At 46.1% G+C, this 26,351-nt stretch overlaps 1 protein-coding gene across 4 annotated transcripts; it reads left to right on the top strand.

Moving 5' to 3' along the window:
* Positions 1-630: 630 nt before the first annotated feature.
* hnrpkl (heterogeneous nuclear ribonucleoprotein K, like) lies at positions 631-25,943 on the top strand. 4 transcript variants are annotated; one of them, XM_083657255.1, is made up of 16 exons: positions 631-714; positions 1,933-2,042; positions 5,639-5,736; positions 5,858-5,914; positions 6,903-6,946; positions 8,870-8,942; positions 11,109-11,222; positions 13,407-13,535; positions 14,017-14,339; positions 14,496-14,549; positions 15,260-15,296; positions 21,737-21,752; positions 21,890-21,922; positions 22,425-22,492; positions 22,668-22,837; positions 24,837-25,943. In XM_083657255.1, exons 2-16 carry the CDS (start codon positions 1,982-1,984, stop codon positions 24,865-24,867), a joined length of 1,308 nt encoding a protein of 435 aa, XP_083513381.1. In that variant the 5' UTR covers positions 631-714; positions 1,933-1,981; the 3' UTR covers positions 24,868-25,943. The 4 variants fall into 4 exon arrangements, with proteins under 4 accessions (XP_083513381.1, XP_083513380.1, XP_083513383.1 ...); XM_083657254.1 differs by having other exon boundaries at positions 679-999; XM_083657256.1 differs by having other exon boundaries at positions 684-714; positions 1,936-2,042.
* The last annotated feature ends 408 nt before the right edge of the window (positions 25,944-26,351 follow it).

The following is a 26,351-nucleotide window of genomic DNA, read 5'->3' as shown; positions in this document are numbered from 1 at the left end:
TGACGGCTCGAGTTTCTATCCTCCCTACCAAAAGTTAGGATACTAGCCCCTTTCAGACACTTTTGCGTATGACGTTGTCTACCCTACAAGATGGCAGATGATGAAATCATATGTGGACAAACAGGAAGGAGCTAGATGATACAAGCAAAAACCCAAACAAAATCACATCACTAATGACTGATGAGTTTGATGATGTTGTCACACACAGGTCAGGTTAATGCCAGTTGGGGACCAGGACAGACCAACCTAGTTACCTACTGTATTATGGCACTCCCACTCTGGTTATTATGCCCCACCAACAGAATAGACGGCTTTATACTTCTACTAAATGTGGCTCGGTCGGTGGTATTCGGGGTCCTTGTGAAATACTGGGGACCTGTTTTGTAGTTTCTGCTCCTTTTGAGAAGTGCTGATTATTGTAGTCCAGAAGTGATCTATCCAATAGCAGCCACAGTCTCGGTGCGTCCCCTCCAATCAGGGAAGGCGGGCGGACCTTCTATATGGGTGAGTTCGATTTGTTGATCTGTGTCAGCACACGGCTACACTGACTCCATTCGGCGGTTTTGATTGGCTTGTATTGCCGCCGACCGCCCGTGCTAATCTACCCGAGTCAGTAAATCAAACTCACCCACTAGCTTCACTCCATGCTTGCTAACATCTCTCTGGGCGAAGAAGAAATCGTAGTGGACGGCACTGAACGCGGTTTTGTTGCAGGTTTGTTTGTGCTAATTGCAAGTATCGTCTTAGGTAGTTAGGAATAGAATATAACGTTATCGCGGCAGCATTGAGCCTGTGAAACAGACTTGACCCACGCGCACAGACAGTGTACAATCCCCGCTCATCGTCGCAACGTGCACGCTGACACGCCTCGAGAAGCAACCAAAAAGAATAGAGCGACTGGCTAGCATTAGCATATCAGCTAGCATAACGTAGCTAAATCATGTCAATTTAGCCAAACCTGCAAGCTAACCTCCGTTTACTCACTGCCAGCCGAACCAGGTGATAAACGAGTTTCCCTTTTACGTGCTGTGTTTATCGCACGGATATGTCATTTCCCCTGCATGCACCATGTCCTCCGGTCATTATTTTAGCCGTTTGGGGTTAGCAGAAGCTAATAGCAGAAGCTAATGAGTGGAGCAGAAGCTAATAGCAGAAGCTAATGAGTGGAGCTAACTTGGTGTGGAAAAGGCTCGATATATCCGGTGCAGTGTGTGATGAGATGAGATGCATAAGCACCATGGCGTTTTCCTTTAGCCTATTCTGGATTCGACATATGCATATGTGATTTTGTATTTTGGGGTGTTATTAAATAATATTTGGGTGCAGCTAATTTCGTGAGAAACATACATACCGTTATGCATTGACAGCACCCCACGCTACGATAGACAGGCCTCCTGATATTGTTGTTTATTTGCACAAAGAAAATGAATAACAACAGATAGTACAAGCATCTTAATACAAAGAAAATTGTGCAGGTGAGGGAAAGAAACCCGGTGGGGCTTATACCTTGTTTGAAAAAAAAAAAAAAAAAATCTCAACGAATTAAAGACTATTAATGAAAGAAAAACAATCAAGACAATATATTTTAAACAATATAAAAGTTAAAAAAAAAATAAAAAAAAATTGAATAATAGAAAAGAAAAAGCAAACAAAAAAGCATTGATGCTTGCAGGCGAGCAGACATTTTTTAGAGTGGAGAGTGCTGTAGGCTAGACACAGCAAGCAAAGACAAACGCAAAGCTTGGTTTCCAGCATTCCCTCTCAGGTTCTTAGATGAATACATGACTGTGACAAGATTGACCACTTGAAAGTATTCTATTATGATTTGATATTTAAGCCACGCTTGTCATTCAGCGGCACCATCATTCATCTGATGTGTCCTGACTTCTATGTGGCCATCATCCTGATTCATATTATTGCCTCTGCTTTTAGCAGATCCAGGGAGAGGAGCCTGTTTGCATTCCACCGCTGGTGCAAGACAATGGAGGCGGAAAACAAACCGGAGGAAGAAGAGACCACATTCAGCAATACTGACACCAATGGTAAGATGCACTGCACTGCCTGTTTTAATGGTAAGATGCACTGCCTGTTTTGAGAAAGACACTTGGTTATGATTTACCCTCAGGCTCTTCTAAATTTCGTGTTAACACTACAGTTGTAGAGCCCTCCCATCGAGCATAGCATTTTCGTTAGACAATCTGTGTTGGGCATTAAACTCACCTTATTTCTGCACTTTGAAGTCACAGGTAGGGTCGGGTGGGGCAAACTATTTATATCGGAAGCCTAGTTGCCTAGTTTTTTAAGACAAAGTTTGACGAGAATCACCGAGTTGCCTGGAAACAGAGTCCAGACGCATGCGCACTGGCATCATTTTGTCTTGTACATACATTCTACAATGCATTTTAGACAGACCACCACCGCTCACTTTTTTCCGGCAACTAGGCTTCCGATATAATTAGTTTGCCCCACCTGACCCTACCTGTGACTTCAAAGCAGAGTCCTGCGCGGGTCTGATTTTCAAGACCCGGTTCCGCCCGGCCCCGCGACGTGCAGTACCGACCCCGCTCCGCAAACCCGCACATATGATCAATCAGTACCGCAACCCACCCCGCCCCGCAGACATGAGACCCGCCCCCCGACCCGGAACCGCAAATAACCGTTAATCTGCAGTGCAAACATTTTGTAGTGAACCTAATGAAACTGCCACCCTTTCACAAGAGAGGCGAACAGCAGTCTTTCTGGCCGAGACTCGTCAGCTGATGTAGCCTACGTTAATTAGCTTTTAGCAGCTGCTAGCTCACTAACCAGCTGGATAGCTCTGCTATCAGACACACAGACAGTTACAGCAAGCAAAGTGACTTACCAGCTATTTCCAATATGTCCGGTATAATCCATACTGCCTTTATGATTGCTGGTGGAGGAACGTAAATCCACGTTGGGATGAGACCTCTCCACTTTCACGCTATCCATCCATGACATGTTGTTGCCTGTTGCTATGAAAACAGCCAGTGTGTATGTTTGACTGGAAGCTAACGTTAGCCTACTATATTATCTGTCCGACTCGTATTGTCTCCAATCAATCACCTTGACCGCAGCTGAGTTTTGAATGTTTTGTGCAGTCAATATAGCGTCACACATTGCATAGTATGCGCATACTTGAAACGATGCCGGTTATGTAGCCTAAACAAAAGCGAAAACGTGCGTCAGAAACTTTTCTCCTGTTCGAGTCAGACCAGCTGCCAGACACCCCCCCTGCCAGACACACCTTCCCCCTGCCAGACACACCCCCTGCCTCCATCTGAGTGCAACAGAAAAACACACAAGGCTCATACGTCGTCGTTGTTCCACCCGCCGCCCGTCCGCATTTATTAATTTTTACCCGCCGCCCGACCCACCAATTTACAGAAGTGTATTTTTTACCCGCCCCCCGTGTTTTTTTGCGGGTACCCGGCGGGGCCCCGCGGAACCCCGACCCGGTGCAGGACTCTGCTTCAAAGTGCAGAAATAAGGTGAGTTTAATGCCCAACACAGATTGTCTAACGAAAATGCTATGCTCGATGGGAGGGCTCTTCCAACTGTAGTGTTAACACGAAATTTAGAAGAGCCTGAGGGTAAAGTTATGATCAGTCTTCTTGAGAAGCGTGTGCCAACAAATCATGATGAGTAAACTGGAGTCACATTCCTTGTATGTCTACATACTTGGCCAATAGACCTTATTCGCTAACCCTGGACAGCACCATATTGTTGACATACCGTCCTGCACGCACAGCGCTACTAGTAACAGCCTTATTGTCGTTTCTGTTCCATTACAAAATAGCGATGGTGATGACAGCAATAAAAACCCCACAGTTGTTGTTTGTATGCTGCCGTTAATGCCTGTAATAATAAACAAAAGAAAAAACGAGGTGAACAGACTTTGCTGTGAGGAGCTGTCAGAAAGTTTCACTTGTCACAACTAACTATCCACTGTGCTGCTGACATATCCTCAGTCTCGCTCCCTTCACTTTTGTGGACGGTAGAGATAGAAACAAACCACGGCGACTTTATTGCTGTCATTACTCATTACTACAGCCATGCCTAACGCAGGTCACCATCCGAACACAACAGGAATGATACAGGTAACGCTAACTTCATATAAACGCTCTCACATAGGCTGTCACTTGAGAGCTGCAGCGCTATGTCAACAACATGGCGGCGGTGGGCGTGCCCGTACGTGAGTTACGTCAATCGAATAAGGTCTATAAAGCTGAAAATTCTGATCATAAAGGGACCTGCAAGAACTCCCACAAAACGAAGTAAGCCTATCTAATGTTGTCATGTGCAGCCGGAGCCGCAGTATGGGGATATACTGGCTCATTAGTTCACTCAGGGGAAAAAGAGCAAGGCATTTCTGGCTGGCACCACATGACATGTGGGCATGTCAGATGGCGATGGGTTTCTCCTGTCCAAGACACCGCTGTTCTGGGGCCCCTGAGCAGATCTGCCCGTTTTTTAATCCAGGAAGGGTACATGGTAGGGACTGGACACCAGCCAGGATACAGTTGGCTCCTGAATCAAACTCATTCTGAGGGTGGAGTATACTGTAAACACTCACCCCCTCACATGCATCTAGCAGCCCTTCAGTGGCTATAGCTAGCATAGCATTATGATACATGTCAGAGAGCCCCATTGGTTGCTTTAGCTCCTTCCATACATTCTCTTCCAAACACTGGAGCAATCGACAAAAAAAAAAAATAGGCTCTCCATTCCCAATGAGGGCAGATATTAAGAGTAGCAATGTTTTCACTTAAGATAAGATATACTTTTATTCTCCCAGTGGGGGAAATGTATCTTGACTCTGTATCACTAAATGAAAACATGAGTACACCACCATCGTTCACATAGACCAGACCAGCGGGTCTGGGTACTTCACAAAACGTACTTCACAAAACGTCATTAGAAAACCTCAGATCCTATCTCTGTGTTTTGCTGAGAATTTTGCCAAGTTTGTATGCATTCATTTTGTGTTTCAAACCTTTGATTTATAGACATGTCTAGTCATTATTTTGTTACCTTGTCTGAACCTGACGTTCACACTTCGCAATACTTTAAAGACGGCACAAACTGACATCTCAGGCTCTGTGATGATTTATCCGAGTGAAAACAAGCATTGCTCTTTGACTATAACAGGGTCGAGACGAGAGGCGGGACATGGCATGTGTGATTTGATTTGACGGTTCTGGGGACTGGAGTTGACATTGGCCAATCCCGGCGGTTGAATTCTGTGAATCTTACTCGGTGAAATCAATGGATCCCACCGGACTTGTAGGGATTGACAGAAAGATCTCTCCTCGCACTGCTTTGTGTCTCGTCTTAAGACGCGTGGTCAGTGGGTCAGTGTGGGGGAAATGCTCCTGTTGTCCATCTCGGTCACACACACACACACACACACGCACGCGCGCGCGCGCGTTACCAGAAGTCACGTGACCGACTGTATGTCCTGCGATATGACTATTGCACATGCGCATGATGCTGAAACAATATATTTATATATATGGTCATTAAAATGACCTGTTGATGTGTCCTAAAATAATCGTGGTGTCATCTTTGTCAAACTGTCCCCGTGCTCCTCCCTCATGTCCCCGTGCTCCTCCCTCAGGTAAGCGGCCAGCTGAGGACATGGACGAGGAGCAGGCCTTCAAACGTTCACGCAACGCAGACGAGATGGTGGAGCTGCGTGTGCTGCTCCAGAGCAAGGTAAAGCCCCGCCCACTCACTCACTCACTCACTCACTCAGCAGCCTCCCAGTAGTCCCGCCTCTCTCTTCCGTACATCAGAGTGATGTTATTCTTAAGGACCGCCTCTTATCTCTCCACAGAACGCCGGCGCCGTCATCGGAAAGGCTGGCAAGAACATAAAAGCTCTGCGCACAGACGTGAGTAAAGCGATACGCTGCTGCTGCTGCTACTTCTGCAGCTGAGGAAACACATTGAGTTGGCGAACGCCCCCTCTGTTGCAGAATCCTCATAGGTCTCAGGGAACCCAGCGACTGCTCTATATGCTCATATTCCCGAGGGATATTTCAATTGAATTGATCACAAACTGATATGTAAAGAATTCACCTAATCATTCAAATTTAAACGCCAATCTCCATCCAATCCAATCGGTTCATTGGATTCCCACCGAAACTGTCCCAGATTTGACGTCAAGACTTGACACTCATCATCGGTCATGATCAGCCACAGATGAATGAGTCCATAATGGCGTCGCTGTAGGTTGTCTCACGTGGACAGAAAGACATGCTTTGGTTTCCTGTGTGGACAGACATAGGGATGAAAGGAGGGGGAGGGGCTTGTTAGCCAGATGTGTTGCAGTCACGTCCTTTGCCTGGTTTTCTAGTTGACTCCAGCATCCTTCATAGCGTTGAAGCTAGAACCTTGCAGATGTGACAACCAACCAGCCTCTCAACAGCTGCCTTAAAGCCTGAGCGGACCTGTCTGATGTGAATGTGTGGTGGTGCTGCAGACCCGTTCAGACGTGCTGCTGCTCTGATGCTCTTTGTGTCTGTCTTGTTGGGACAACGTTACGTGACGTGTAGTGTTGGAGAACAGCGTGTATTCAATTAAAACTGTATTCCTTCTCCCCCCCTCTTCCCTTCTCCTTTACCTTTGTTATTTTTGGCCACCTTTCTCCCGTTGCCCATGTACCCGGATCGACATGCCCCTCCTCCTCCTGCGTTGCCCACCCTGACGTTGGCCCGCCCCTGAACGCCACGCCCACCTGACACTCCCGGTTGGCCCCCGCCCATAAACCCGTGCCCCTCCTCCTAACTTGACTTCTTGTGATTGAATGCCCCCCTGCCCGCCCAATGCCAACCTCCTCCACCACCACCACCACCACCTCCACCTCGGCCCACCACGCAGTACAATGCCAGTGTATCAGTCCCAGACAGCAGTGGCCCAGAGCGGTATGTCCCACCAGTTCTTGCCTCCCTGCCTGATTAGAACAGTGAAACACATGTCTTTTGATAACCTGCCTTCTGTTTAATTTGAACATTTTTGTATACATGACGGTATACTACCCCCCCCCCCACCCCCCAACCCCCCACCCCTCTCCCCCACTTCTCAGAGACGTGTTTGTTCCCTGTTGATTTTTCTGTCTTCTTTACCCCCACGTCCATTATAAGCCATCTCCATTGATTTGGACTTTTTTTGTCATTCCAGTATATAAGTCAAGTCAATTGTCCCGTACAGAGACTCATACAAACCCCACTACCAAGTCTCCCCCCCCGCCCCGGCCCCCCCTATGGGTAGGAAGTAGGAACACAGCTGTTGTCTTTCCTCGCTGTGATATTTCATTGTATCATGAAACTTGTGGAAAGCAGACTTTTTTTCCCCCCCTCTCTCTCGCTCTGTCCTCTGTGGCCCACCTGGCCCCCTACCTCGACCCCCGACCCCCATCCCCCCCCCCCCAACCCCCCTCCCCACTGTTTTCAGCATCACTGTCTGTGATCTCTGAGAGAGCACAGGCTCCGCCCCTTCCCCCCCACTCATCACTGTCGTCTCCTGATTTCATTGTGCTGCATCTCTTCTGTTCAACTTCTCTCAGGCCACATCAGACCCCGCCCCCAACCCCCCCCCCCCCCCCCCCCCCCCCCCTGCTCCTGTCCCGCGCCACAGAGCCCCTCCCCCACCACCCCCCCCCCCGTCCTCAACCCTCTGCTCTTTGACTCTTTTCTACTGCCCCAAGCCCCGCCCCCAACCCCCCCCCCCCTTGTCACGAAGAGAAGGTGTGCTGGTGGTGCAGTTGTTATGGCAACTTATTGTTTCAGTTTGTTTCGTTTCGTTTGGCCCAACTTGCTGGTGGTGAGATGGTTATAGAAGATCTCTGTCTCTCTCCCCCCCCCCTCCCTCTCTCTCTCTCCCCCCCCCCCCTCCTCTCTCTCTCCCCCCTCTCTCTTTCTCTCCCCCCTCTCTCTCTCTCCCCCCTCTCTCTCTCTCTCCCCCCCCTCTCTCTCTCCCCCCCTCTCCCTCTCTCTCTCTCCCCCCCCTCCCTCACTCTCTCTCTCTCCCCCCTCTCTCTTTCTCTCCCCCCCCCTCCCTCTCTCTCTCTCCCCCTCCCTCTCTCTCTCCCCCCCCCTCCCTCTCTCTCTCTCCCCCTCCCTCTCTCTCTCCCCCCCCCTCCCTCTCTCTCTCTCCCCCCCCTCTCTCTCTCCCCCTCCCTCTCTCTCTCCCCCCCCCTCCCTCTCTCTCTCTCCCCCTCCCTCTCTCTCTCCCCCCCCCCTCCCTCCCCCCCCCCTCCCTCTCTCTCTCTCCCCCCCCCTCCCTCTCTCTCTCTCTCTCCCCCTCCCTCTCTCTCTCCCCCCCCCTCCCTCTCTCTCTCCCCCCCTCTCCCTCCCTCTCTCTCTCTCCCCCTCCCTCTCTCTCTCTCTCTCCCCCCCTCCCTCTCTCTCTCTCCCCCCTCTCTCTTTCTCTCCCCCCCCCTCCCTCTCTCTCTCTCTCCCCCCCCTCCCCCTCTCTCTCTCTCTCTCTCTCTCTCTCTCTCACCCGCCTGCCCCGACTCTGTGGCCAGTCCCATGTTAATTTGAGCCCTTCTAAATCTGCCCATTCTCCTCTGGCTTCTCTTCCTTGTTGAAAGTCAGGTGACAGTGAAGCATGATGTCAGCTGATCATTTGACCAGTCTAGTGTTGGGGGGGGAGTGAAAAGATGTGTTTACTATGTAGTAGTCTCATTTTTCCTTGGTTTGTTGTTTTGAAGCTTTTTCCTACATTTCTGTAGCTGTTGGCTGGAGCTTCTCACTGATCTTGTATCACATGTTGTCTTGTGCTCTTGATGTTTCTGTCCTCCTTGTTATGTCTGACTTCCTTTTGGACAAAATGATTCCTGACAGGATCCTCAGTGTGAACGCCAACATTGACACTATTGGAGACATTCTACTGAAGATCATCCCGACTCTAGAGGAGGTGAGTCAAGTCAAGTCTATCTGTATAGCACATTTCATACACAGAGGAAATTCAAAGTGTTTCACATAAAATGGATGACACAAGAAAATAAAAGAAGAGGATAAAATAGACGCATCATAACCGAACTTTGAAAAAGAGCATAAAAAGTGCATTAAGCGACAAGCGCAGTAGTTGCAAAAATAGCAAAAAACTTACAGAGGACTTGAAACATCATTGGGTTTGCATAAAATCAGATAATATTTGCTCAGTTGGTAGAATAAATCAATTTTTCTATATTAAATCACCCAAAAGGAAAAATACCTTTCTACCAAATTACTTTGTTTTCTTGTAATTGTATACCTTTTAAACCTATAATTGTATACCTCCTTTCGCAGAACCCAGGCCTGGATACGATGTTATTTATCTTTATACTGCAGTTTTACGCAAAGTATATCATGAGTGGCTACATCAACACATCAACTGCACCCCAGAGAGCGGTGCTCGATAACTTCCGTTACTGGTGCCCGTCGACAACCAGGCCGGTTTATTTCTCTAAACCTTGCACAAAAAGAGATACGGCTACATCAACGTATAGACGATACGGCTACATCCACATATCGTCACGAGTGGCTACATCAACACATCGCTTAATCGTCCTCCAGGGCCCAGTTTCTTAGCAGCATTTACAATCGTCTGTGTTTTAAATCAATTGTATAACAACAGCACCTTGTTTACATGAACAGGGTTGAGTCCAGCGGGGACATGTGTACAAAATGACGTATTGGCGATCTGATGTACAGATCCTTTCCAAAAAATTTGTATATCGTGGAAAATAACTGAGAAACTGAGATACAATTTAACGACATAGGAAAACTTTGCAGGTGCTTTGACTTAATTATATGCTTAGAGTGTGACACGTTCATTCTCTGAAATAACTGAGAAGTAACTGCTGATTTTCTTCACACTATTCTAATTTCTTGAAATACTGTTTTGGGGGTTTTCTGGAGCTGTAGGCCAAAATTATGAAAAATGAAACAAAGGCTAGAAATATTTCACTTTGTGTGTAATGAAATTGAATCTATAATCTATGAAAGTTTCACTTTTTGAAAGGAATTATGGAAAAAAAAACTAACTTTTCCATGATATTATTTTTTTTTGGAAAGGATCTGTATGTGCTGCCGCAGCACTGGTTTACAGTCCTCGCTGATCTCCATCTTTCTTCTTCTGTAGTACCAGCATTATAACATCTTTCTTCTTCTGTAATACCAGCATTACAACATCTTTCTTCTTCTGTAGTACCAGCATTACAACATCTTTCTTCTTCTGTAGTACCAGCATTACAACATCTTTCTTCTTCTGTAGTACCAGCATTATAACATCTTTCTTCTTCTGTAGTACCAGCATTACAACATCTTTCTTCTTCTGTAGTACCAGCATTATAACATCTTTCTTCTTCTGTAGTACCAGCATTACAACATCTTTCTTCTTCTGTAGTACCAGCATTACAACATCTTTCTTCTTCTGTAGTACCAGCATTACAACATCTTTCTTCTTCTGTAGTACCAGCATTACAACATCTTTCTTCTTCTGTAGTACCAGCATTATAACATCTTTCTTCTTCTGTAGTACCAGCATTACAACATCTTTCTTCTTCTGTAGTACCAGCATTACAACATCTTTCTTCTTCTGTAGTACCAGCATTACAACATCTTTCTTCTTCTGTAGTACCAGCATTATAACATCTTTCTTCTTCTGTAGTACCAGCATTACAACATCTTTCTTCTTCTGTAGTACCAGCATTATAACATCTTTCTTCTTCTGTAGTACCAGCATTACAACATCTTTCTTCTTCTGTAGTACCAGCATTATAACATCTTTCTTCTTCTGTAGTACCAGCATTATAACATCTTTCCTCTTCTGTAGTACCAGCATTACAACATCTTTCTTCTTCTGTAGTACCAGCATTACAACATCTTTCTTCTTCTGTAGTACCAGCATTATAACATCTTTCTTCTTCTGTAGTACCAGCATTATAACATATTTCTTCTTCTGTAGTACCAGCATTATAACATCTTTCTTCTTCTGTAGTACCAGCATTACAACATCTTTCTTCTTCTGTAGTACCAGCATTACAACATCTTTCTTCTTCTGTAGTACCAGCATTATAACATCTTTCTTCTTCTGTAGTACCAGCATTACAACGGGACAGATTTTGACTGTGAGCTGCGCCTGCTGATCCACCAGAGCCTGGCAGGCGGCATCATCGGGGTGAAAGGTGCCAAGATCAAGGAGCTGAGAGAGGTAAGACGGCCTCCAGAGCAGCAGTTGGCCTATAGCAGCGCTTCACACACTTTGTAGGCAACACCCCCCCCCTTGTATATCCCCACCGAGTTGACACACCTTCAAAGATGCAACATACTGTAGCCTATTTCTAGCCACATTAAAGGCATAATAATCAGGTTTACCCAATAATCAGAACACGCATAACAAAATGTTTGTGCATAGGCTGGGAACAGATTAGGGATGCACCGATCCACATTTTTCACTTCCGATCCGATTCCGATACCTGAAGTTGGATATCTGCCGATACCGATATTATGCCGATACCAATATTTTTCTTGAATATACAGTATAGGCAAAGATTTGGCCAATTAAAGATTTTTTTTTTATATACCTTGCAAAAAGCAGACAAAATTAAGAAAATATACAAGGCAAAGAAGGATACTATTATACATGGGCAAATTACGGCCCGCGCTGGATTTTTTTTTTTTTTTTTTTTTTTGCAATTCCTATCCGATTCCGATCCGTGAATTATGTCGTTATCGGCTACCGATATTGGATCGGATCGGCCCCATCCCTAGAACAGATAACATGGACAAAAACAGTCTTCATTCAGTTCTTTGAGAGTCATTACCTCTGCCTGCCTGTCAGCAGGGTCATGGACAAAACTACTAGCATGATTTTATTAATGAAAATCCGTGGAATACATTCAGGTGGTGTCTCGTCATAGACACGTGGTCAATGGGACGGCATGGGGGAAATCCTCCCGTTCTCCCCATTCAGCATAGTTAGCATGTAGCTGCTAGCCCAGCCCAGGCAGACAGGATCGCGCATTCAACCACCGCAGTAAACGCACATGAACATACGTCTATGTACCTGCTCTAGAATCCCCAATCCTGTAGTGTAGAAGCGCCCGCAGCACCGTCCTTTAGTGAGTCAGCCCATTGAGATATTTGGGGGGGTTTCCCCCCACCGTCTAGTCTCGCACGCCAGCCGTAGTAACATAGTAACAGAGCACTGATTCTATGTAGCATGGGCCAAGGAAGAACTTTAATTTTTATAGCAGATCCGACTCACAATCGTTGGCCTTTGCGGAGGTCGGCGCTCTCCGAGTGGCCTTCTAGTGAGGGTTCTTCTAGTGAAGGTTCTTCTAGTGAGGGTTCTTCTAGTGAGGCTTTTCAAGTGCAGTGCAGGTGGCTCGGCCAGAGAGAGAGATGCAGGAATCAGAACCATGGAGAACTCCCCTCTTCACACTGCAGCCTCACAGAGGTGTGTGTGTGTGTGTGTGTGTGTGTGTGTGTGTGTGTGTGTGTCTGTCTGTGTGTGTGTAGAGAGGTGTGTGTATGTGTGTGTTCCCAGTAACCTAGTAGCATTAATAACAATGCCAATGGCCAAATACCCATATTAATGCTATGGTGGGGCGGCATCTTTGCACAAAGCTCTCCGATGTTTGGCACAATTGAAGACAGTTTAAGCCTCAACTCTTTCTCAACAGCATCCAGTCTTTGACTATATTTAGTCTCAAATCTTTCTCGACAGCATCCAGTCTTTGACTATCTTTAGTCTTCACTGCGACACTGCTGCGATACTTACAAAGGACCATTTTTAATTCCACCTTTTAATTTCATGAGAAATCCCACTTTTTTTTTTTTATCCATTTTCTCCCCAATTGTATTACTTGGCCAATTTCCCCCTGCTGCCCCTGTCGCTGCTCCACCCTCTGCCGATCTGGGAGAGCCGTGGACTAGCACCATGCTTCCTCCGACACATGCGCAGTTGCCAGCCGCTTCTTTTCACCTGACAGCGGGGAGCTTCACCGGCAGGACGTCGCACGTGGGAGGATATGAGAAATCCCACTTGAAAAATGTTTACAAACCACTATTACATTGTTCATCTTGTACACCCCCTAGCACCACACTTTGGGAATCCCTGATGTAGATATATGATTAGGACAGTTATCGTTACACAATATTTTATGAATGTGAATTGTATGCGAGCTGATTATAAATACGGAGTCAAACATTACAATATAGATTATATTCTCAGACACATAGTCCTAAATGTTCCATGGGTTTGCATTTCACAATATTTTAGTTTTATTTTTGTACTGCCCTTAAAAAAAAAGAGGGTTCACATTACATACTGTGGATTTGAAAATTGTCATTTCTCCTATTCTGGCAATGTATTCCTGTCTCTGTGCACTAGAACACCCAGACCACCATCAAGCTATTTCAGGAGTGCTGTCCCCACTCCACCGACAGAGTGGTCCTGGTGGGAGGCAAGCCCGAGCGTGTCATCGAGTGCATCAAAGTGATCCTGGAGCTGGTGTCGGAGGTAAGACTACATCGCTGACACCTGCTGGAGGCCTGCACACACTTCAGGCAGCCATCTCTTTTGTGTCTTTGCAGATGTCATGAGAGTTACGCCGCTTTGCATGTTGAGAGGATTCACATTTTTATGTCTCATTTGGCTCAGGGGGGGTTTGAAAATCCATCCATCTGTCTTCAACACGCTTATCCGGGATCGGGTCGCGGAGGTAGTAGCCCTACCAGCAGGGGACCCCAAACTCCCCCTTTCCCCCCGGACCACATTAGCCAGCTCTGACTGGGGGATCCTGAGGCGTTCCCCAGGCCAGCGTGGAGATATCATCTCTCCACCTGGCCCTCGCTCTGCCCTGTGGTCTCCTCCCAGCTGGACGTGCCAGGGACCAGGCGGCATCCTTGCCAGATGCCCGAACCACCTCAACTGGCTCGCCTCTACTCAGAGTTCCTCACGAGTTCCTCACGGATGATTTTTTTTTTTTTTTAACCTGCAGGCGCCAATCAAAGGTCGTGCCCAGCCCTACGACCCCAACTTCTACGACGAGACGTACGACTACGGCGGCTTCACGATGATGTTCGAGGAGCGAGGCAGGCGACCCATCGGCGGCGGCTTCCCCATGCGCGGCGGCGGGCGCGGAGGCTTTGAGCGCATGCCGCCCGGCCGCGGCAGCAGGCCCATGCCCCCCCCCTCCAGGAGGGACTACGACGACATCAGTCCCCGTCGTGGTCCTCCACCGCCCCCGCTGAGCCGAGGAGGGCGAGGGGGGAGTCGAGCTCGCAACCTGCCTCTTCCCCCGCCGCCACCACCGAGAGGAGGGTGAGGGAGCGCTCAGCTTATTTATACGCCTGCGTGTCTTTGGCGGAACGTCTTTTGTGCTTTCCGCATATTTCTGCCCCAGGTTGACGGTAGCGAGTAGTATGTTGTTGTTGTTGTTGTTTCAACGTTGTTTCCTCTGTCCGCCATTGTTTGCAGGGGAGACAGGTTCTCACATGGCAGCTATCATGGCAGCATGGATGACAGATCAAAGTGAGTACAGAGTAGAGCCAGACCCATATTATCGGCCAATATTGGCCAATAACCGATATGCCGATATTTTTTTATACTGTATTTTTTAAGTCATAGACAACATGTTGTGTATATTTTATCTTTTTTCTTAATTCAATTTATATTTTATATTTGTTCTATTTGTGTTTTTCTGTCTAGTTATTTATAATTATTAAATTCCCAGTGAAGTCTACAGTTTCATTGCATTGATCTCATTTTGGACAATAAAGTTTATTGATAAGCTGCCTACATTACATATCTCAAGTCATATCTTTCTCAAGTGTTTGATATTTGAGGGATCATATTGCAAAAACATTGTATAATATAATGTGTATATTTAATATAAGAATATCGGCCGATATATCGATATCTGATTTTTTTAATTCCCTAATATCGGTATCGGCACCGGCCTAAAAAATTCAGAATCAGTCGGGCAGAGTTTGTAATTTGGTCTCTTTAAAAAGCAGCATGGTAGATGCCAGTGGGTAGATGCCAGTGGGTAGATGCCAGTGGAAGCCCTGATTCAGAGTGTGATCACTGGTCATCTGTTGAGTCTGCTGCTCGTCCTCTGCACACTCATCTCTCCACATGGCCGCCCTGACAGCACTGACGTGCTCGAGGGGCAGATCGTGTCATTGAGGCTTCCTTTGAGAAGGCAAACTAACTTCACGCCTACCTTCTTCTGTCTACAGCGACCGGAGAGGCCGGCCAGACCGTTACGAGAGCCTGGTGAGTGCCATCTGTACGGCAGGCAGCATGTTGGTAGCTGCTTAGCTGTGAGTTGTAGCCGTCTTGTTTGTGAATTGTGAGCATGACTCAAAAGAAGTGATTGGAAATGTTGTTCTAGTGTAGTAGAGAAACACAGAGGCTTGGACACTGTGGCTGCTCACTGGGTAATATGTTCTAGTGTAGTAGAGAAACACAGAGGCTCAGACACTGTGGCTGCTCACTGGGTAATATGTTCTAGTGTAGTAGAGAAACACAGAGGCTTGGACACTGTGGCTGCTCACTGGGTAATATGTTCTCGTGTAGTAGAGAAACACAGAGGCTTGGACACTGTGGCTGCTCACTGGGTAATATGTTCTAGTGTAGTAGAGAAACACAGAGGCTTGGACACTGTGGCTGCTCACTGGGTAATATGTTCTAGTGTAGTAGAGAAACACAGAGGCTTGGACACTGTGGCTGCTCACTGGGTAATATGTTCTAGTGTAGTAGAGAAACACAGAGGCTTGGACACTGTGGCTGCTCACTGGGTAATATGTTCTAGTGTAGTAGAGAAACACAGAGGCTCAGACACTGTGGCTGCTCACTGGGTAATATGTTCTAGTGTAGTAGAGAAACACAGAGGCTCAGACACTGTGGCTGCTCACTGGGTAATATGTTCTAGTGTAGTAGAGAAACACAGAGGCTTGGACACTGTGGCTGCTCACTGGGTAATATGTTCTAGTGTAGTAGAGAAACACAGAGGCTTGGACACTGTGGCTGCTCACTGGGTAATATGTTCTAGTGTAGTAGAGAAACACAGAGGCTTGGACACTGTGGCTGCTCACTGGGTAATATGTTCTAGTGTAGTAGAGAAACACAGAGGCTTGGACACTGTGGCTGCTCACTGGGTAATATGTTCTAGTGTAGTAGAGAAACACAGAGGCTTGGACACTGTGGCGCTGCTCACTGGGTAATATGTTCTAGTGTAGTAGAGAAACACAGAGGCTTGGACACTGTGGCTGCTCACTGGGTAATATGTTCTAGTGTAGTAGAGAAACACAGAGGCTTGGACACTGTGGCGCTGCTCACTGGGTAATATGTTCTAGTGTAGTAGAGAAACACAGAGGCTTGGACACTGTGGCTGCTCACTGGGTAATATGTTCTAGTGTAGTAGAGAAACACAGAGGCTTGGACACTGTGGCTGCTCACTGGGTAATATGTTCTAGTGTAGTAGAGAAACACAGAGGCTTGGACACTGTGGCTGCTCACTGGGTAATATGTTCTAGTGTAGTAGAGAAACACAGAGGCTTGGACACTGTGGCTGCTCACTGGGTAATATGTTCTAGTGTAGTAGAGAAACACAGAGGCTCGGACACTGTGGCTGCTCACTGGGTAATATGTTCTAGTGTAGTAGAGAAACACAGAGGCTTGGACACTGTGGCTGCTCACTGGGTAATATGTTCTAGTGTAGTAGAGAAACACAGAGGCTTGGACACTGTGGCTGCTCACTGGGTAATATGTTCTAGTGTAGTAGAGAAACACAGAGGCTCGGACACTGTGGCTGCTCACTGGGTAATATGTTCTAGTGTAGTAGAGAAACACAGAGGCTTGGACACTGTGGCTGCTCACTGGGTAATATGTTCTAGTGTAGTAGAGAAACACAGAGAAACACTGTGGCTGCTCACTGGGTAATATGTTCTAGTGTAGTAGAGAAACACAGAGGCTTGGACACTGTGGCTGCTCACTGGGTAATATGTTCTAGTGTAGTAGAGAAACACAGAGGCTTGGACACTGTGGCTGCTCACTGGGTAATATGTTCTAGTGTAGTAGAGAAACACAGAGGCTTGGACACTGTGGCTGCTCACTGGGTAATATGTTCTAGTGTAGTAGAGAAACACAGAGGCTCGGACACTGTGGCGCTGCTCACTGGGTAATATGTTCTAGTGTAGTAGAGAAACACAGAGGCTTGGACACTGTGGCTGCTCACTGGGTAATATGTTCTAGTGTAGTAGAGAAACACAGAGGCTTGGACACTGTGGCTGCTCACTGGGTACGGTAATATGTTCTAGTGTAGTAGAGAAACACAGAGGCTTGGACACTGTGGCTCTGCTCACTGGGTAATATGTTCTAGTGTAGTAGAGAAACACAGAGAAACACTGTGGCGCTGCTCACTGGGTAATATGTTCTAGTGTAGTAGAGAAACACAGAGGCTTGGACACTGTGGCTGCTCACTGGGTAATATGTTCTAGTGTAGTAGAGAAACACAGAGGCTTGGACACTGTGGCTGCTCACTGGGTAATATGTTCTAGTGTAGTAGAGAAACACAGAGGCTCGGACACTGTGGCTGCTCACTGGGTAATATGTTCTAGTGTAGTAGAGAAACACAGAGGCTTGGACACTGTGGCTGCTCACTGGGTAATATGTTCTAGTGTAGTAGAGAAACACAGAGGCTTGGACACTGTGGCTGCTCACTGGGTAATATGTTCTAGTGTAGTAGAGAAACACAGAGGCTTGGACACTGTGGCTGCTCACTGGGTAATATGTTCTAGTGTAGTAGAGAAACACAGAGGCTTGGACACTGTGGCTCTGCTCACTGGGTAATATGTTCTAGTGTAGTAGAGAAACACAGAGGCTTGGACACTGTGGCGCTGCTCACTGGGTAATATGTTCTAGTGTAGTAGAGAAACACAGAGGCTTGGACACTGTGGCTGCTCACTGGGTAATATGTTCTAGTGTAGTAGAGAAACACAGAGGCTTGGACACTGGCTGCTCACTGGGTAATATGTTCTAGTGTAGTAGAGAAACACAGAGGCTTGGACACTGTGGCTGCTCACTGGGTAATATGTTCTAGTGTAGTAGAGAAACACAGAGGCTCGGACACTGTGGCGCTGCTCACTGGGTAATATGTTCTAGTGTAGTAGAGAAACACAGAGGCTTGGACACTGTGGTGCTGCTCACTGGGTAATATGTTCTAGTGTAGTAGAGAAACACAGAGGCTTGGACACTGTGGTGCTGCTCACTGGGTAATATGTTCTAGTGTAGTAGAGAAACACAGAGGCTTGGACACTGTGGCGCTGCTCACTGGGTAATATGTTCTAGTGTAGTAGAGAAACACAGAGGCTTGGACACTGTGGCTGCTCACTGGGTAATATGTTCTAGTGTAGTAGAGAAACACAGAGGCTTGGACACTGTGGCTCTGCTCACTGGGTAATATGTTCTAGTGTAGTAGAGAAACACAGAGGCTTGGACACTGTGGCTGCTCACTGGGTAATATGTTCTAGTGTAGTAGAGAAACACAGAGGCTTGGACACTGTGGCTGCTCACTGGGTAATATGTTCTAGTGTAGTAGAGAAACACAGAGGCTTGGACACTGTGGCGCTGCTCACTGGGTAATATGTTCTAGTGTAGTAGAGAAACACAGAGGCTTGGACACTGTGGCGCTGCTCACTGGGTAATATGTTCTAGTGTAGTAGAGAAACAGAGGCTTGGACACTGTGGCTGCTCACTGGGTAATATGTTCTAGTGTAGTAGAGAAACACAGAGGCTTGGACACTGTGGCGCTGCTCACTGGGTAATATGTTCTAGTGTAGTAGAGAAACACAGAGGCTCGGACACTGTGGCGCTGCTCACTGGGTAATATGCACACTGGCCTCGGCCTAGTTGTTGCCTGGCAACAGTTGTCTCCTTAGTTACCATAGAGCAGCTGAGTGCGTCGTCCAGAGATGCACTGGGCTCGCAAATTAACTTAAGTTGAAACCAAGGCAATTCCTGCACAGGTTCCTTTCAGGTCTTACCTGCTTTCAGGTCTTACCTGCTTTCAGGTCTTACCTGCTTTCAGGTCTTACCCTTAGTTCACACAGACAATCTACGCCTTGCCTTGCCTCAACCCACGCCTACGCCGAGCTGGGCGTGAACCTGTTACACGCTTTTGCGATCACACCGCACGCCTTTTGCACGCCGAACCTGGAGCCGAGTCACAAGCGCCTCTCCTCTCTCCCGACTGTATTTTTTCACGTGTTGTCCAGAATTGTCATGGGTAGCCTCTAGGTAAAATAAATCTGATATATTTAATGTTCTATTGATGCTGGATATGTATAACCAGGTCTGACTATAGTCGGACATTTTAGAGAGGTAATCTTGCAAGAATATGTGCTGGCACAACAACATTGTCCATCTTGCTTCTTCGGTCGCTATTCTCTCTCATGAAGATTTGTTTGCCGACGGGGAGAAAGCCCCACGTGATAGCCACCCGTCAATCTCTCTCTCTCAGCTCAACACTGTTGTAACTCCATTTTATTTTGAAATTCAGTTGAATTTGCCATTTCCCACGGATATTGTCGCGTTTTTCTTTCATGGCTTGACAGAAAAGCCTGCCTGCACGCGCCTTGTCGGCTTCAAAATAGAACTCACGCCTATTCGATAAAATCGGCAAGGCACAGGCAAGGCGTGGGTACACGCAGGGTTCACGCTCAGGCGGCCGGTGTACACAGCCTCGTTGACTAAAACGGACGGCTATTAAAAAGCGTGGGTAAAGGCAAGGCATAGGCAAGGCTTGGGTCGTCGGTGTGAACCCAGCCTTACACCTGCTTTCAGGTCTTACACCTGCTTTCAGGTCTTACCTGCTTTCAGGTCTTACCTGCTTTCAGGTCTTACCTGCTTTCAGGTCTTACACCTGCTTTCAGGTCTTACCTGCTTTCAGGTCTTACCTGCTTTCAGGTCTTACCTGCTTTCAGGTCTTACCCCTGCTTTCAGGTCTTACCTGCTTTCAGGTCTTACACCTGCTTTCAGGTCTTACCTGCTTTCAGGTCTTACACCTGCTTTCAGGTCTTACCTGCTTTCAGGTCTTACCTGCTTTCAGGTCTTACACCTGCTTTCAGGTCTTACACCTGCTTTCAGGTCTTACCTGCTTTCAGGTCTTACCTGCTTTCAGGTCTTACACCTGCTTTCAGGTCTTACCTGCTTTCAGGTCTTACACCTGCTTTCAGGTCTTACCTGCTTTCAGGTCTTACACCTGCTTTCAGGTCTTACACCTGCTTTCAGGTCTTACCTGCTTTCAGGTCTTACCTGCTTTCAGGTCTTACCTGCTTTCAGGTCTTACACCTGCTTTCAGGTCTTACACCTGCTTTCAGGTCTTACCTGCTTTCAGGTCTTACACCTGCTTTCAGGTCTTACCTGCTTTCAGGTCTTACCTGCTTTCAGGTCTTACACCTGCTTTCAGGTCTTACCTGCTTTCAGGTCTTACCTGCTTTCAGGTCTTACCTGCTTTCAGGTCTTACCTGCTTTCAGGTCTTACACCTGCTTTCAGGTCTTACCTGCTTTCAGGTCTTACCTGCTTTCAGGTCTTACACCTGCTTTCAGGTCTTACCTGCTTTCAGGTCTTACACCTGCTTTCAGGTCTTACACCTGCTTTCAGGTCTTACCTGCTTTCAGGTCTTACACCTGCTTTCAGGTCTTACACCTGCTTTCAGGTCTTACCTGCTTTCAGGTCTTACCTGCTTTCAGGTCTTACCTGCTTTCAGGTCTTACCTGCTTTCAGGTCTTACACCTGCTTTCAGGTCTTACCTGCTTTCAGGTCTTACACCTGCTTTCAGGTCTTACCTGCTTTCAGGTCTTACCTGCTTTCAGGTCTTACACCTGCTTTCAGGTCTTACCTGCTTTCAGGTCTTACACCTGCTTTCAGGTCTTACCTGCTTTCAGGTCTTACACCTGCTTTCAGGTCTTACCTGCTTTCAGGTCTTACACCTGCTTTCAGGTCTTACCTGCTTTCAGGTCTTACACCTGCTTTCAGGTCTTACCTGCTTTCAGGTCTTACCTGCTTTCAGGTCTTACCTGCTTTCAGGTCTTACACCTGCTTTCAGGTCTTACCTGCTTTCAGGTCTTACCTGCTTTCAGGTCTTACCTGCTTTCAGGTCTTACCTGCTTTCAGGTCTTACCTGCTTTCAGGTCTTACCTGCAAGCAAATTGTTTCAATGAGGAACCAAGCAAGAGATATTTGTGTCAAAATAATCATAATAACAGCAGTCAAATTCCTGATATTTAAAGGGTGATAAAGTAGACATAAAATGCCGATCTCCACCCACTCACAAGATTGAAAATTACAAAATACCGGAACATTGAATGTTACTCTGTTGTGTGTTCTTGCTTGCTACTGTATTCTGTGTCTCCTGGTATGACTGGTAGTTTAAGGGGTTGGTACCTGTATCAGTCCCTTAGGGTTTTGCTGGCTGTACACTAATAACAATATAGTTCATATAAAAAATATGATTTGGTCAAACTGAGACGGAGTGGCACAGACGGGCACCAGCTTAACCGCCAGCGACTGCTGCAACTGTGTGATGCTAATTGCCTATTGTGTCAATATTGTAAGTTAACATGACTCGAATGACTAGTTTTTGTGCAAAATGCATTTTTTAAAATTAACATCTGATCTTTTTTCCTTTTTTTGCCATGGCTCCTGAATGCAGAGTGGAGGAGGATATGGTGAGTGTTCATATGTATTTCATGTCTGCATGCACCTGCAGTTACTTCCCAGAGCATGTGGGGGACACCTGAGCATCGTCACCCTGAGAGGTGTCTTTACTCTTCACTTTCTTCTTTCCTCTCCAATGTGTTCAAAGACAATCATTCCTCCTGGGACCACTTTCAGTCCGGTGAGTGTGGACGCCTCTCATTACTGTCCCAGTGTCTCTTTCTGTGTGGACGCCTCTCATTACTGTCCCAGTGTCTCTTTCTGTGTGGACGCCTCTCATTACTGTCCCAGTGTCTCTTTCTGTGTGGACGCCTCTCATTACTGTCCCAGTGTCTCTTTCTGTGTGGACGCCTCTCATTACTGTCCCAGTGTCTCTTTCTCAACTCACTTTGTTTCATGTGGATTTGTCAATTTACATTCTCATGTAAAAAGAAGATTCATGTTAAACGTGCCCCTTCTCTCTCTCTCTCTCTCTCTCTCTCGCTCTCTCTCTCTCTCGCTCTCTCTCTCTCTCTCTCTCTCTCTCGCTCTCTCTCTCTCTCTCTCTCTCCCCCCCTCTCTCTCTCTCCCTCACTCTCTCTCTCCCCCTCTCCCTCTCGGTCTCTCTCTCCCTATCTCTCTCTCTCTCTCTCCCCCTCTCGGTCTCTCTCTCCCTCTCTCTCTCTCTCTCTCTCCCTCCACAGGTGGCAGAGGCTCTTACAGTGATATTGGAGGCCCAGTCATCACCACACAAGTCACCATCCCCAAAGATGTTAGTAAGACGTCTATTTACACACAAACATGATCCCGCTTGACTTGACTTGACTTCCCTTGACTTGACTTGACTTGACTTGACTTGACTTGACTTGACTTCCCTTGACTTCCCTTGACTTGACTTGACTTGACTTGACTTACTGAATCCATTCTCCCACCTGCTTGCTCTGCAGCTGGCCGGCTCCATCATCGGTAAGGGCGGCCAAAGGATCAAGCAGATCCGCCACGAGTCTGGAGCCTCCATCAAGATCGACGAGCCACTAGAGGGCTCTGAGGACCGCATCATCACCATCACAGGAACACAGGACCAGATCCAGAACGCCCAGTACCTCCTGCAGAACAGGCATGTACCTGGTATCCTATGTACCTGACCTCAGTACCTGCTGCAGAACAGGCATGTACCTGGTATCCTATGTACCTGACCTCAGTACCTGCTGCAGAACAGGCATGTACCTGGTATCCTATGTACCTGACCTCAGTACCTCCTGCAGAACAGGCATGTACCTGGTATCCTATGTACCTGACCTCAGTACCTGCTGCAGAACAGGCATGTACCTGGTATCCTATGTACCTGACCTCAGTACCTGCTGCAGAACAGGCATGTACCTGGTATCCTATGTACCTGACCTCAGTACCTCCTGCAGAACAGGCATGTACCTGGTATCCTATGTACCTGCTGCAGAACAGACATGTACCTGGTATCCTATGTACCTGACCTCAGTACCTGCTGCAGAACAGGCATGTACCTGGTATCCTATTGACAGGGAAAATTTAAATCACATTAGCCTTTATTTGGACAATCACCTATGTACCTGACCTCAGTACCTGCTGCAGAACAGACATGTACCTGGTATCCTATGTACCTGACCTCAGTACCTGCTGCAGAACAGGCATGTACCTGGTATCCTATGTACCTGACCTCAGTACCTGCTGCAGAACAGGCATGTACCTGGTGACTTTATGGGCATTAGGGGTGGGACAAAATATCGATACCCACGTTATCGCGATATTTCCACCCGCGATACGTTATCGATACACTGGCGCCAAGTATCGATATGTTTATTAATTTTTTTTTTTTTTTTTTTTTTTTTTAATAAACAGGCTAAAATATTATGCTGTGTGTGGTAGTTGAAACATAGTTTCAAGTTGACTTTATTTATGTTTGTAGTTGAAACAAAAACATAACTACTGTAGGCTACATGAATGGAAATGTTTGATCATTAATATCTACTTTTAGAAATTATATAGGTAGGTAGGTAGGTTATAGCCTATAGGTTTTCTTGTTTTAATAGTAATAATAAAAAGACTTAATGTGTAACTTTTCCTCCGTGGTATCGAAAATGGTATGAGTGAGTGAGTGAACTCAGAGAGTTCATGTCAATTCTGCTAATAAATGCATAATACATGATTTTTTGCCTTCAGAGGTATTTTTTTCACTTGTTACACAGGTATCGTGATGTATCGTCTTCCAATATATCGCAGTATCGCAGTATCGCAGTATCGTGATATATCGTTATCGAGGGCCAAGTATCGTGACGATATCGTATCGTGAGCTACTCAGCGATTCCCACCCCTAATGGGCATGTGTGTTGTGTTATTTGAATATGTTTCTTGTGTAACTTACTGATGACGCAAGAGGATTGCGAAATATTTGTTTCTAAGAAACCCTTGAAGCATGACTGTTCTGGGTAACTCTCTCATGGCCACACCTACTGTATGGGTGTAGCCGAGGAGCTAAACACAACAGCCTGAAGCTGACTGATATTTTTTGTGAGCCTGACTCCCAATCGGCAACAGTTACTTTCAGAGTTACTTTCACTTTCATTTTCCATTCTTCTTGATCATGAGCCTGAGAGAGAGAGAGGGGGGGGTAAACATGGTAGAGAAATGACACTGTGACCTCACATCTGTCTGGTCCATCGAGGAAGGGGCGGAGCTAGGTAAAAGGGGTCATAGCTAGGGATAGGAAGGTCGTAGTGTCAGGATTCGAGGGGTGGGAAGGGCGAGTGGCTGGTGGGGGGGTTATGTGGTGAGGGAAAGGGGCGGGGCTAGGGATAGGAAGGTTGAAGATAGTCGGGTCTGAGGGGTGGGTAGAGGGAGTGGCTAGGGGGATGTGTGGGGTGGGGGGTCAAGGAAGGGGTGAAGCAGTACTCGGGTCTCCTTTTTGATTGATACTTTATTGACAACAACAAGTAAAGAAGCATCATAGTACAACAATGTCTAAAGTGCTGGTCAAATGGATAAAAACACAATAAAGCCATAGGCTTGTTTTCATTGTGGTCCATTTAGATTTTAGATTTTAGATTTATTCTAACATGTTGCTCTTCCTCGTGTCGTTTCAGTGTGAAGCAGTACTCCGGTCGCTTCTTCTAGAGGGGGAAGAGGAGTGAAGCCATGCTGCCATAACCCATTGCTCCTTCTATTCAGAGCCTACATTCCTCTGCTCCCCACCAAACTACAACACAAAACCATCTTGATATATTACATATTTTATTTAGAGGAGTTAAAAATAATAATCTTAAGCAGTCAAACAAGCAGTCGAAAACCTTTTTATTTCTGTGCTGGTGTTTTTTCTTTTCTTTTCTTACCTTTTCCTTCTTTTCTGATTCTTGTACTGTAATTGAAGTAAACTCATCTGTGCGATAACTTCCGGTCTTGTGAGCCGCCCCGACCGCGACCCCATCTCCCCCTTTCAGTACAGCATGCAGAATGTAATCTTGTTTTGTAAGGAACATTATATTATTTTTAGCTTTTCTCAAAATGCTTTAGCACATTCTCCAAAACAAAGATGCATGTTCTCAAAACTGTGTATTATAATAATAATAATAATAATAATAATAATAATAATAATAATAAATATAAATCAACTTTTATTACATAACAGTAAGTTCCACTGTAAAACAAACTGCTTCTTTGAAAGCATGGGCTTTGGTTTGGAGAAATGTGCCAGTGTGATGCAGGAAAAACTAAGAATTTTTTTTACGATTTTTTGTTTTTCATTGAAAGACAAGGAGCTGTATAAAAATATTTGTATGTATGTGTGTGTTGTATGTATGTGTGTGTGTGTGTGTATAGCCTCTATACATTATACAGTAATTTCAAGAGTGCTAAGATTGACCCAGATTGATTCTTGTTGGAAGGAGATGGGCCAAAACAGAGGTTTGTGTTTCTGATTTCCTTTCTGACGCTCATCGGATGGACTTGCTGTAATAATGTATGGTTATAATTGATCTGTTGGATCATTTATTCTTACATATTAAGTGGTTTTAATTTCCTTTATAAGCATTTTTAACATTTTCAGTGGGATCTCTCTCTTTAAGATGCTGTTTGTTGTGAGGAGCGTACAGCTTTGTGAGTCCATGAGTTGTTGGTACGTCCTGTCTGGTCATATCTCTGATGTCTGTAGTACCTGCTGCAAGTTGAGTCAATAAAGTCTGTGCCACATTTCACTTGGCATGTGCTGCACTTTATATGAGGAAAAATGTAGGCCTACGGAATATTCTCTCTAAATATATATATTATAATATAGTCCATACCCAGTGATGCGCGTACAGTGTTGGGAGTAACTAGTTACTTAGTAACTAGTTACTCCCAACACTGTGCACGTACCACAACTCTATGCAGCCTCAGCAAAATACTAATAAACACCTTCAAGAGAGAGCCAAAGGGAACTTCACTTCCTGCTTCAGCACTGTACCCGAGATTTTCATCCGCCATTTATTTTCCCATAGACATTTTGTAAAATGCTTCTAAAAATACTTGTACTTGTTCAAACCAAACTGTTCAGATATATTTCGAAACATGAGAGACCGCATAAGATTTCACTCGGACCAAAATGTAAAAAGTTTTACGTTTTT

The sequence above is a fragment of the Poromitra crassiceps genome (genome assembly GCF_964638095.1).
Source record: "Poromitra crassiceps genome assembly, chromosome: 21".
In the NCBI taxonomy this organism is placed as follows: Eukaryota; Metazoa; Chordata; class Actinopteri; order Beryciformes; family Melamphaidae; genus Poromitra; species Poromitra crassiceps.
The sequence above is the reverse complement of the archived record's forward strand: the minus strand, read 5'-3'. Positions and strand labels throughout refer to the sequence as shown.